Source organism: Rhea pennata, chromosome Z, assembly GCF_028389875.1.
Source record: "Rhea pennata isolate bPtePen1 chromosome Z, bPtePen1.pri, whole genome shotgun sequence".
Taxonomy (NCBI): Eukaryota; Metazoa; Chordata; class Aves; order Rheiformes; family Rheidae; genus Rhea; species Rhea pennata.
Genome location: NC_084702.1, coordinates 77,892,325 through 77,905,394, shown reverse-complemented (window position 1 = coordinate 77,905,394; position 13,070 = coordinate 77,892,325). Strand labels below are relative to the sequence as shown.

The 13,070-nt window shown below is 42.9% G+C and overlaps 1 protein-coding gene across 2 annotated transcripts in view; it reads left to right on the top strand.

Annotated features, from left to right (window-relative positions):
• ST8SIA5 (ST8 alpha-N-acetyl-neuraminide alpha-2,8-sialyltransferase 5) overlaps positions 1–6,259 on the top strand; it is a 41,241-nt gene extending 34,982 nt beyond the window's left edge. For both annotated transcript variants that reach the window (XM_062599713.1, XM_062599711.1), the window contains 2 exons: positions 4,503–4,595; positions 5,707–6,259. In XM_062599713.1, coding sequence (XP_062455697.1) covers positions 4,503–4,595; positions 5,707–6,175 — 562 coding nt within the window. In that variant the 3' untranslated portion in view covers positions 6,176–6,259. The remainder of the gene's footprint in view (positions 1–4,502; positions 4,596–5,706) is intronic.
• The last annotated feature ends 6,811 nt before the right edge of the window (positions 6,260–13,070 follow it).

The following is a 13,070-nucleotide window of genomic DNA, read 5'->3' as shown; positions in this document are numbered from 1 at the left end:
GTTGCACTTACTTGTTGTTATTGTCTGTCTCCATCTACTGGCCAGAGTGGAGATTTATGGTGAAACGTTAGGTACATTTGGAGGCACAACTGCTCTATTTGCATGGATGAGTTTTTTAAGTCCTAACCCAAAAATACAGTTTATGCAGATTGTATAATTTTTATAATAAATTATCACTTTCAACGAATTTACCCTTTCTTAATCCTGTCATGAGTTGAGCGTTTAACCAATATTGATGCTTAATATTTGAAAACCCTTTTTAAATATAATCTGATGAATCCAGTGCCTGGTACTAGGTGTAACTAAGGACCTTGAAAGGATGTTACATGAACTAGCAGAGAAAAGTAGTGGAAATAACTTTGCCTGTGAGAAGGACAGGTGATTTAAAAAAAATTCTCTGACCTAATAAAGAGGGACTTGCTGAGAGGTAGATGTGAATCTCCTGAGTCTGAGAAAGAGGATTTTGAAGGATTTTTATGTCTTTCTCCGCTCCCCTCCTCTCCTCCTCCCAGTGATGGAGGAATTATATTTTAAGGGCTGGGAGCCAAACTGTAATATTTTGAAATGAATTGCTTACTCTAAGTGTCTTCATGGTTCTCCAGTGATCATCCCTGATGAAAAGTATTGAGGTGTTTGGGAATTAAGCATGGTAGTATTTTTGAGATGTGCAGTTCAGGTGTCTAAGCAGTGGTGGCTTTTATTGTGGCTTGTAGGAGCACTTCAAAAGGTTTTGAAAATTTCAGCTGAAGTCTAACACTAGTTTGAACTGAGTGGAAGACCAGCAGCAAGGCCACTTGTGTTGCTCTCCTTGTTTGTCTGCTGATTGTGCATGCTGAAGATATTTTTTAATCCATGTTTCCTATGAAAGTGGAGCTTGTGCGATCACTTCTGTGCATTTTGATTACTTCAACATCTCTTCAGGGATGCTCTAAATTTTGTAAGATGATGTATCTGAGCCAGGGCCAAGGTCAGAGTTTGCAAACGTTCACAAGTTTGCTCCTAACAACACTGACATTCTTTGGCAAAGCTGTACAATCAGAATTGCAGCTTTCATACTGTGCAAGGGAGACTTGCAGAAAAGGAGGGAAGCAGATTCTTTTGGTTTAATTAGGAAACTGGACCAGTTTAGTTCTTGTGGAACATTTCACATAAATTCACTAGCTTGAGGAAGTCTTTGATTTCAGAGGTTGCTTGTATTTGGGGTTTCTTCCCAGCTTTTCTTGGAGTAAATTACCAAATTAAATAGTTGAATTGCTCTTACAGAAGCAAAATGAGTGAGTGTTAGCTACATCTGCAAAATGGTCTGCTTTGACAGACTCAGGGAGGAATGGTGGTCTTCTTACAGCCCCTGAGACTCATAGAATCATAGAATAAGTAAGGTTGGAAGGGACCTCTGGAGATCATCTAGTCCAGCCTCCCTGCTCAGCAGGGTCACCTACAGCATGGTAGACAGAGTTGCATCCAGGCGGGCCTTGAAGATCTCCAGAGAAGGAGACTCCACAACCTCTCTGGGCAACCTGTTCCAGTGCTCCGTCACTCTCACAGGGAAGAATTTCCCCCTCACGCTCAGGCGGAGCTTCCTGTGCTTTTATTTCTGCCTGTTGCCTCTTGTCCTGTCGCATGGGACAACTGAAAAGAGTTTGTCCCCATCCCCCTGACACCCTCCCTTCAGGTACTTGTACACACTGATCAGATCCCCCCTCAGTCTTCTCTTCCCCAGGCTGAAGAGGCCCAGCTCTCGCAGCCGTTCCTCGTAGGGCAGGTGCTCCAGCCCTCTGATCATCTTTGTAGCCCTTTGCTGGACTCTTTCCAGTAGCTCTATGTCTCTTTTGTCCTGGGGAGCCCAGGACTGGATACAGCACTCCAGACATGGCCTCCCCAGGGCTGAGCAGAGGGGCAGGATCACCTCCCTTGACCTGCTGGCAAGAACTCTTCCTAATGCACCCCAGGAGACCATTGGCCTTCTTGGCCACAAGGCCACATTGCTGGCTCATGGTCAACTTGTCATCCACCAGCACTCCCAGGTCCTTCTCTGCAGAGCTGCTCTCCAGCAGGTCAGCCCCCAGCTTGTACTGGTGCCTAGGGTTATTCTTCCCTCGGTGCAGGACTCTGCACTTGCCCTTGTTGAACCTCACAAGTTTCCTCTCTGCCCAGCTCTCCAGCCTGTCCAGGTCCCTCTGTGTGGTGGCACAGGCCTTGTGTGTGTCAGCCACACTTCGTATCATCAGCAAACTTGCTGAGGAGGCACTCTGTGCCCTCATCCAGGTCATTGATGAAAAAATTGAACAGGATGGGACCCAGTCCTGAGCCCTGGGGGACACCACTAGCCACAGGCCTCCAACTGGACTCCACGCCACTGATGAGAACCCTCTGAGCTCTGCCTTTCAGCCAGTTCGCAACCCACTTCACTGTCTACTCCTCTAACCCACACTTCCTGAGCTTCTCTAAGAGGATGTTATGGGAGACAATGTCAAAAACCTTGCTGAAGCCTAGGTACACAACGTCCACTGCTCTCCCCTCATCTGCCCAGCCAGTCATTCCATCAAGGAAGGCTATCAGGTTGGTTAAGCAGGATTTCCCCTTGGTGAATCCATGCTGGCTACTCCTGATCACCTTCTTTTCCTCCATATGTCTGGAGATGACATCCAGAAGGAGCTGTTCCATCACCCTTCCAGGGGTGTAGGTGAGGCATATAGTTGCCTGAGTCCTCCTTTTTGCCCTTTTTGAAGACTGGAGTGACATTGGCTTTCTTCCAGTCCTCAGGCACCTCTCCAGTTCTCCATGACCTCTTAAAGATGATGGCGAGCAGCCCAGCAACAACATCCACCAGCTCCCTCATTACCCGTGGATGCATCCCATCTGGGCCCATGGATTTGTGGATGTCTAGCCTGCCCAGAAGGTCTCTAACCCTATCCTCCTCAACCAAAGGAGAGTCTTCCCTTCTCTAGACTTTCTCCCTTGCCTCCAGGCTCCGGGATTCTTGAGGGCTGCCCTTAGCAGTGAAAACTGAAGCAAAGGAGGCCTTCAGTAACTCTGCCTTCTCTGTATCCCGTGTCACCAGGGCTCCCGCCCCATTCAGTAGTGGGCCCACATTCTCCCTAGTCCTCCCCTTGCTGCTGATGTATTTGAAGAAGCCCTTCCTGTTGTCCTTGACATCCCTTGCCAGACTCAATTCCAGCTGGGCCTTAGCCTTCCTCGCAGCATCTCTACACACTCTGACTGCATTCCTGTAATTCTCCCAAGTAGCCTGTCCCCTCTTCCACATGTGGTGTACTTTCTTCTTCTGTCTAAATTTGGCCAAGAGCTCCTTGCTCACCCATGCAGGTCTCCTGCCCCTTTTGCTGCACTTCTTACTCATAGGGATGCACCGCTCTTGATCTTGGAGGAAGTGATGTTTGAATACTAGCCAGCTCTCCTGGACCCCCCTTTCTTCTAGGGCCTTAACGCATGAGATTTCACCAATTAGGTCTCTGAAGAGCCCAAAGTTCACTCTCCTGAAGTCCAGGGTTGCAATCCTGCTTGTTGCCTTACGTCTTTCCTGCAGGATCCTGAACTCCACCATCTCGTGGTCACTGCAGCCAAGGCTGCCCCCATCCTTCACATGTCTAACCAGTCCCTCTCTGTTGGTAAGGACAAGGTCCAGCAGGACACCCTTCCTCATAGGCTCCTCCACTGCTTGAGACAAGAAGTTGTCATCAATGCATTGCGGGAGCCTCCTGGACTGTTTGTGCCTTGCTGTGTAGTCCCTCTAGCAGATGTCAGGGTGGTTGAAGTCCCCCATGAGAACCAGGGCCTGTGATTGTGAGGCTACCTCCAGCTGTCTATAGGAGGCCTCACCAACTTTCTCTTCCTGGTCAGGTGGCCTGTAGTAGACACCCACAACGGTGTCCCCCATGTTAGCCTACCTTTTGATCTTTAACCACAAGCTCTCAACTGCCTCCTCCTCCTCCACCCCTAGGCAGAGCTCGATGCCTTCCAGTTGCTCTCTCACATAAAGAGCAACTCCACCACCTCGCCTTCCTGGCCTCTCTCTCCTAAAAAGCACATAGCCATCCACGGCAGCATTCCAGTCATGTGAGCTATCCCACCATGTCTCTGTGACTGCAATGAGTTCATGGCCCTGCGATCGCACACAGATCTCCAGCTCCTCCTGTTTGTTCCCCATGCTGCGTGCATTGGTGTACAGGCATTTCAGAGAGGTGGTCATGCCTGCAGGTTTCCCAGGAAGGGTGTACGGGGGTCCCCCATAGCCATGTCCCAAACGCACTTCCCCAGCTGCATGCACCCGCTGAAGGCCCCCCAACCCAACTTGTGTTTTGTTGTCTACCCTGTCTGTATGACACTCTCCCTCACCCTTCTTACTGCATCAATGTGTTTTGCTACAATTATAAATCTGCAAACTGTTTCTATCTTGGAAGAAATACTTAAATCAAATCTACTTTCCAGTCCTGAAAAGATGCAAGGAATTGTCTAACTTTCTTAATAATTTCTTTCCTTTATAGGTGCAATTTGCCTCCTATATCTGAGAAATACATTACGGACGTGGGGGTAAAGACGGATGTTGTGACTGTCAATCCCAGTATTATTACTGAAAGGTCATTTCTCTCTGTTTCTTCTATTTTCATGTCCTATTGCTTTTCCAAGTCTACCTTTCACTAAATCCTAACTCTTACAGAGAAGATTTTTTCAGTATTGCCTAAAACTGACACTGTTAATATATTTCTTTCTGGATTGAAGTTATTCAGAATAATGAATCAGTAACAATCTATAGAAATGCCTTAAACACTTAAACCTTATATTGATAATGGAAAGTGGGAAGCTGATGAGCTGAAATCATACTAGCAGAGCCATGCTTCCCCTCGAAGTCCTGTGTTGTCATACCCGCAAGACCCATGCAAATGACCCATGCATTAGCATGAAAGCAACTGGATCCCATCCTAAATGCTTGAATAAAGTAACACATATTGTTGTATCTTTTTAAAAAATGGCAGTTAACCTTTGTAGCTATGATTGACAGGCTCCAGACTGTTGTGATTTGAGCATTGCGTCGCCAGGGCACCAGAAGAGCAAAACTGATGGCTATGTCCCAGAGCAGACAAAAACAGTCACTAAAACTAGGTGGATCCTTGTGTCTTGCTGTGTGCCTAAAGCTAACTAGTGTGCACTTGGGGTCCTGGGGCTAACTAATTGCTGCTGACCTTTCTTGCCAAGGGAATGTGTTTTCTTGAGCAAAGTGAAGTGATTTGCTTGCATGACAGTTTTGTTTTAAATTCTACGTTTGGGTGTGTTACAGATGGTGTTCCTCAGCTTTGGTGTTTGCTATTTTTTATATAGTCTTGCACAGTGAAATGCACAATAAAGCTGGTCAAACCTTGGAAAAAACTACATAGTTTTGATAATTAAGTTAGAGATGAAAAATGGCCAGAAATGTCTACAAAGTTTGTCCAGCATTCAGTAAGTGTACTAGCAAAAGGGAGGAGAATATATCTCCCCCACCCCACCCCCCGCATTTTTGCCCTACATCTTGTGTTAACACTTCTCTTCAGCTGCAAATCTAAATATAGTTCTGTTCTTACTTGAGACATCATTTCAATTACCTCTTTATCAGAAACGTTTTGGTACAAACCCAGTGAAAGTTTCTTGTCTATTGGGTCAAAACTGAAGTGCATGCTGGTCTGACCATCACTTGCATCCTTTTCCCTTTAGATTCCATAAACTGGAGAAGTGGAGGAAACCCTTCTATGATGTGCTCCAGGTCTATGAAAATGCTTCTGTGTTGTTGCCGGCTTTCTACAATACTCGCAACACAGATGTCTCAATCCGGGTCAAGTATGTCCTGGATGATTTTGAATCTCAGCAAGCTGTTTACTACTTTCATCCTCAGTATCTCATCAATGTCTCACGCTACTGGCTTGGTCTAGGGGTGCGGGCCAAGCGGATTAGCACAGGACTGATCCTGGTGACTGCTGCTCTGGAGCTCTGTGAAGAGGTCCACCTTTTTGGCTTTTGGGCCTTCCCTATGAACCCCTCAGGGATTTTTATAACTCACCACTATTATGACAATGTCAAACCTCGCCCTGGTTTTCATGCGATGCCCTCAGAAATTTTCAACTTTCTCCACATGCACAGCAAGGGGATCCTGCGGGTTCATACAGGGACCTGTAGTTGCTGTTGACAAGGACAGTTCTTCCTCTGACACAAAAGTGCAAAGGGAACTCAATGCCTGTGTACAATGTGAGAGGTTTTATTACACCCTGAAATTATGCAATAATTGTTTGATATGAATTTCCTCAAGGCATTGCATCCCATAGGATCTAGGATACCAGCATCTTTCTTGCTAGCAGAGAAGGGTCTGTAACAGTGTGGGTAAAGCATAACTCCTCTGTCCCAGGATATGCACTGCTCTGGAAAGCAAGTCAGATAAGAAGCACATTTCCAATAGGTTTAGAGATATACAGAGCACAGTAATATAGCTGTCCTTTCACTTTAAGGAAAAGCACCAAACTTTTGAGAATCACTGGTGGAGAATGTTAGCATAGACTGTTTGACTTTACATGGGTTTATGAATTGAATACCTTGGGACATTGCTAAATTTTATTGAAAGTACTGTTCTCTGGCATTTGGGTTTTTTGAAAATATTCCTTAGCATTATAGTTCTAATGGCAAGTGTATAACTTGAGGTCTTTATTCTGTAATTTCACAAAGTATTGGTGAAAAATTGCATTTAGATGTGATAGGAATAAACTAGATCACTTTATGAATTTTTTCAGCAAAGGTAGTAAAGAAGGTTTTACTCTCATTCCCAGGAAAAAGTAACTGTGTTGATCATGGTGTGTAATTGTTTTAGACTTCTTCTTTTTGATTCCTTCTGTGTCTCATAGTTCTGGTCTCCTCTGCTGATACTGTTTTCTTTCTCATAGTCTGTGATACTTTTCTTCTAGCTAACAAACGAACGATGTGTGTGCTTTCTCCTACAGTGACTGTCTCAGATTTAGACTGTAGTCTCTGCTGAAGAACTATGCTTCTTCCTGCTTCAGCAAGCTTTGCTCAGGCTGAATAGCAAGGAGATTACTCTAGTTATATTTTCTGAGTTGATTTTTGTGTTCAAATGTCACAACATAACATAGTAAAAGCCTTTCCTCTTTGTTTTCTATAGAAGATTTTGTAAAAGCATCTGAATGCTATTCAACTGTTGTGCAGGTCAAGTTAAACATTTTTGGGCATCTCTGATAAGTATGTACAGGAAATGAAGTTTAAAGAATGTATTTTGTATTTTGGATTGTGGTGGCTTGTTTGGGTTGTGATGTGTGGTTTGTTTTAAAATCATGCATCTGAAGACCTCAGATATCTTAATGTGGCATTTATTTGTGTTGAGAATGTTATTATGGTAGGACAATAAAATGGCTGGTATATTTTTTAAAAAGTTACCAGCATGATTCCATCAGTTATGCCAAGCTTAATTTTTCACATGATATAGTTAAACTGGCAGAATCCTGATGGAGAAAAGATACCACATACTGTTGCAGTTTATTTTGGCTGCTGAACCACAGTTAGGCTGCTGGTATATGCCCTTTCGTACTGGTATGACTGCATGCATGAGGGTGAGGTTTGCTGTTTGAGCTGTGCTGGCATAGATAATTGAGTGGAGTTTTCTAGTCTAAACTCTTAGATTAAAGCACTTGGGCTGTTGTCCAGTACCTCGTCTTGTCTTTCTTAGATTATGAGATCTTTGATCAAGAATTTGGAGTTTCAAGTGCTGGTCCTATATGAAGGATCCTTTTCCATCTCAGGAGAGGGTTTAAATACAAGTCAGGACTTGAGTTTTCATTTTATAATGCAGTAATGCAAAAGGCTTCTTTAAAAGCCTTTGTGCTGTGTTGAGAGCTATGAAAGTTGCTCATAAAGCCATTAAAAAGGAAGCAAAACATGGTGGTCACCATTTCAAAGTCGCTACTGACCAGTAGCGGCCTGGATGGCACGAGAGCATATATTTCTTTAGCTTTACACAAGACACCAGAGGTCTGATTACTTTAAAAGAAACGCATGTCCTTGATAAAAAGCTAACTAACCAGAAGTGAGTGAAGGACCTGCGCTTCAGCTTTTTATATTTGTGTCGTCATGCTTTTAGTCTTAGAGTTGTACTGTGTTTTAGTGGGTATCGCTCCGTATCAGCTAGCTGTAAGATAAACAGCACGCTAAGAATGAACTTGTAGATGAAATAGTTTCCTTGATTTAATATGCAAAAGAGATCTTTGTCTTTGCTGTGTTTTGTAAGTTAATGTGCAAAGGGCTTTGATAGTGAAGTGCTGTAACGGAAGTGCTATATAGAGAGCAATGTGACCCAGTCAATTGGCCATCTTGCTGTGTATTAAGCTTTATAATAATGAGAATGATGCTGAAGCCTGTACCTAGAGCCCTTGCTTCTTTGTCTGCCTGAGTAAGGATCTAGCAGTGACTTCAGCATTGCTTTGATGCTGCTGCTTTGGTAAAGATACTTCCTTTGGTAAGGTTTTTTCTTCACTATGTCGATTGAGGTGAATAAAAGTAATGGAAAGGAGTCTGATATGTTGCAAGAGATACTTAAAAAAGATGGGAAAGCACATGAGAGGCATCCACATATCAGAAAGAAATGGTGCAGATCCCTCTTTTAATTGCAGAAATCCTTTTGGACGTTTTAGACTGGAAAAGGGATAAGCAAAACTGTAACAGAGGCACAGACATTTCCTTTCTTTTGTTTGCTTCATACAAATGAGTAATGCAACTTCTAGGCTATACTGTAATAAGTGCAGTTTTACTGCGTTTAGATTTTGAATGGTTATAAGTCTATAGCTACTATATTTTTTTAATGGTTTAAAAAATGTTCGTGCAGGATACTCATACATACACACCAAAGGCCCAATCCTGCACCATTTATTTCGAAAGTACTCCCATTCAAGGAGATGGGTATTTTATTTACATAGGGATGGCAGAAACAGGCCCAGACATGTCTGTGAAGATGTATATAGGCATATAGATAGATATAGGGAGCAATTTGCAAGCCAGAAAGATCTTCAAAGAAATATATAGAAAATAGTCCTCTAAAGGGCATGTATATTGCGATATGTTTATTTTCTTGTTCATTTTTCAGATGTTGCTCAAAAAATGATTGAAGAAAAGCTATGGCATTTTTGTCAGAAATGCCGTAAGTATAAGCTTTCATATTTTTCTTGGCCTCCTTACCTTGCACTGAGCTCTGTAAAATCAGATTCCTTCTGCCGTGCTGCACCTTCTATGAAGCACCATGGAAAGGTACGGTTGCAGCTTGCAGAAGCAGGGTCTGAGGACCAACCCTACCAGCCAATCTGTTCTCTAGAGGCAGCAAACAAATACCGCCAGGGAGATTACAGCTATGCAGCGTTCGCTACCTGCTCAATGTCACTGCAGGGTAGGTGAGCCAGCATTGACTAGCCTGAGTTTCTGGTTGCCTTGTTTAAAAGGAGAAAAAGAAGGGCTGTTGAAGAGAAAAAGACCTTGCTTGTTGTCTGTCAGCACTGAGTACTGAGCATAAGAAAATGCTCTCTTGAAATCAGGAAGTTATCTGAGTTTGAGGCTATTTTGTTTTCCCATCTCCTACATAGTCAAAGCTCCAAAGGTCTAGTCTTAAAGAACCTTCTTTTTAAATGTGGGATATTTGAGTGATAAGAAACCATAGTCCGGAAGCTAAATGTTTGTGACATGCTTTTCTGGCACTTAAAAGGAATGTTTAGCATGTTGTGATTTCCTACAGAAGAGGCTGCATGCCCCAGAGATTTTGCACCTCTGATGCAAGAATCTGTCCAAGAAGAAAGGCTGTCAGCTCTCTGGAGCTGCCTAAGCTCAGGCTGTAATCCTGGCTCTATTGCTGAGAATATGAAATCTGAGACAGGGAGAGAAAATTATAATATTACGGGTTAATCACTCACTCCTGGTATTATTGAGGAGAATCTCTTAAGAAGTTTCTGAGATCTGCATACACTGCCAATGCAAATTGAATGAGAAAAGCACAACTGGGACTGCTTCTCCTTTATTGTCAGGTCAATAGAGGAATCTTATGGATCCACCAGTGCTGCTATCAAAGGGAAGGAAGTATTTAGCTGAAATAGTATAATGTCTTGCTTTTCATCTGTGGAATCCAACCCCGCTGTTGACCAGAATGGTTTAAACAGCAATGGGTCCATTATAGTGTTTTAGCATACTTTGAGTGATCGTGCAAGAGTCTAGAAAGTCAACTCATGACCTGCACAGCAGGGAGCCACGCTGTGGCAGCTTCTTTCATTGGGATCTTTGGGAGGAGACATACCATAGCCAGCCAGTCTGCGAGCTCCTGGAAAAGCCATGTAAGGAGGTTAGAGGATATTGCAGCGGTGATGCTGCTCTCCAGGCTTTAATAACATGGCAGGAGGTAGGCAGCCCATGCTAGATTGCACACAGCAGGAGGAAGCAATCTCTGGTTTGTGTATAAGGAAAACTGGGTGGACGCAATGTTAAGACATGGAGAGGGAGGGAATTTCTCCTTTTAATCTTCAGAGGCCTGGAGGCTTGTTGTTGACGCTCTGATTTTACAGATCTATAAGCTCAGGTAATGAAAATGGAGAGCTCTGAAATGATCCTTTTGCCCTATCTCGTTTGCATCTGAGTATGCAGAAAACCTTGGAACATTTGCACATAATTTAAGGAGGAAGCATTACAAAATTCAGCAATCCTTAAGGGCGGAACTCCCTGGGAAATTCTGGAGAGAGATGATGTTTCAGGAATGAAGGTTCAGTGCTCAGCTGGAGTCAGTATTTATGCTTAATTTTTTTTCCAAAATGCGGTGAAGTCCATGAAAAGTTTGGTGTGCTTCAGAGCAAGGCTCCATAACTGGGCCCTGATCTTGGGCAAGAAGAGCAACCTCTTGTTTCTTATTCACTTGTTTTCAGATATATTTTTAATATATTGTAGATATGTGCAGTAGCAATACTGTGTTTTTAATAGTGTGTGTAAAGGACAAACTTATCTGGAAGCAGAAATGTTGCGACTGTCACGCTCCCTTCCAGATTTCTGCACTTTCATCTTTCTGGAAATCATCTATGCAAAGCATTTCATCATGGCAGTGTAAATTGCCAATTCAGATCAGGGGCATATGAACCCCGATGAACCCTCTGTACCTAATTGTGTATGTATGTGCATCCCATGCCTCGAGAAAAGAGGTGTTTTCCTGCTTGCTTTAAAATATCAGTGTGGAACTTATCAGTGATGTGAATGTATTCAAGGCAGGATTCAGCCCTGTTCCCTTGAATGCCAGCTCAGAGTTTGCAATTGGCTTTGATAAGAAAAATATTGGGCCCAATGCTTGTAAGTCTAGCCAATAACCTGTATCTCTGAAAAGACCCTCCCAGATTATTATCATTTTATGTCTTGTCTAATGTGGGTGAGGCTGCTGGGCATTGCTGTGTTGTCTGCATGGTATTCAAAATCTACAGGCAATTGTACTTAAGTGCTTTTTTAATAACCTTAAAGAAAATCCAACTGTTCAGGAAGCATTAGAGTGAGGGAGCCTGTGTCCCAGGCCTCAAGCACCTTGAACGCTTCCCGCAGCCCTGAGCGTTTGAGGACTGTTAAAAGTGAGGATGGGGCCTTAGCGGGAAACTTAAAAAAAGACAAAACTGCCTCAGTTGTACAAGGGTTGAAAGTTGTAAATATGCTAATGACATGTCTGACTATCGCTGTAGAAGCCATAAATGTTCTTGGTGTTTGATCTTTGGATAAATTGTACATTTTTAACTGTACCAGTCACTGTAAAATGTGTTAGCATGTAGAACAGTAACAAATTAACCCAACAAAATCAGATACTGTGTTGGCTAGATCTTAAAATGCCTGTTCTAGTTGAAGCTGTCTGTGTTGAGGTGGACCGAGACACTGAAGTGTATCCATAGCTCCATACAGCTTAGGAAGGCTATGATTATTACCTGTTTTGGTGGTTAGGAGCAAACAGAATTAAATTAATCCCTTTCTGTTGTACCACCTGGTGTTGCCAAAGTGATATCCACTTATTCATGTGTGACACTAGAGCCTCTTTCTTTACATATGAAGAAAACTGCTTGTACCTGCTCTATCTAGGACAGGACATGGTGATTTTTGCTTCATTTTTGAGTCCTCTTTTTTGTAAACCATGATGTCTCTGATAAGACATCCATGTTCAGCCCATGTAAATTTCACTATGCTCAGCAGAGGCCTTCTGTTGAATACATCCTAAATTTCGACCTGGAAGAAAACAAATTTTTGATTTGCAAATACTGGAGCAAACCTATGGGTCTTCGGGCTAATGGAGCCTAAGTTATTGCAAAAATGAAGTGTGTTTCTTTTTGGTTATTTCTGTATGGTGGTGATAGTGGTGGTGAAGAAATCCAAGCGGAGTCACTCTAGTTTCATGCTGCTGTTAATGCCATCTTGTCCATTAGTTCACCTTTCTTTTTTAAATCTTCCACTATGTAACTTTTGCTTATTGTTTCTGTAGTTGTATTATGGTTGTAATAGAAAGCCTAACAATTGATGTAAGCCATAACTAAAACAGTAATCAGGGTATTTCTTTTGTCTGTGTCACTGTGTTCGAAAGATGATTTAATTCTATTGAATAAACCACTCAAAGCAGTTTTATTTGAAAGGCAAGCTCTGAGCAGCTTTTTGTGCCTCCAGAATTATTTTATGTCTCCTGCTGTTCTGGGTCTCTGCACAGAGGGAGCTCGAAGCTCAGCTGATCAAAGTTGGTCCATATAACTTGAGACTACCACTGTGGCGCTATGTCATCAATTGAGAATTTGATATTTTGATCACTGGACCTTGAATATTAGATTCTAGGTTGTCATCTATAGTACACATGGACAAAGTAAGATAATTTATTGTGAAAACTAGCAATCTGTACACAGACAACCTTTGCAGTCGACATTTTTTTTTGCCTAACTATGCCATCCTAACAGCTCTGTCCTTTTCTGTCTAGGCCCTTCACATGAAGTAAAGACTAATGTCATTTCTATGTGCAAAAGTACAATTTTCCTCACCTCTCTCTTGTTCCA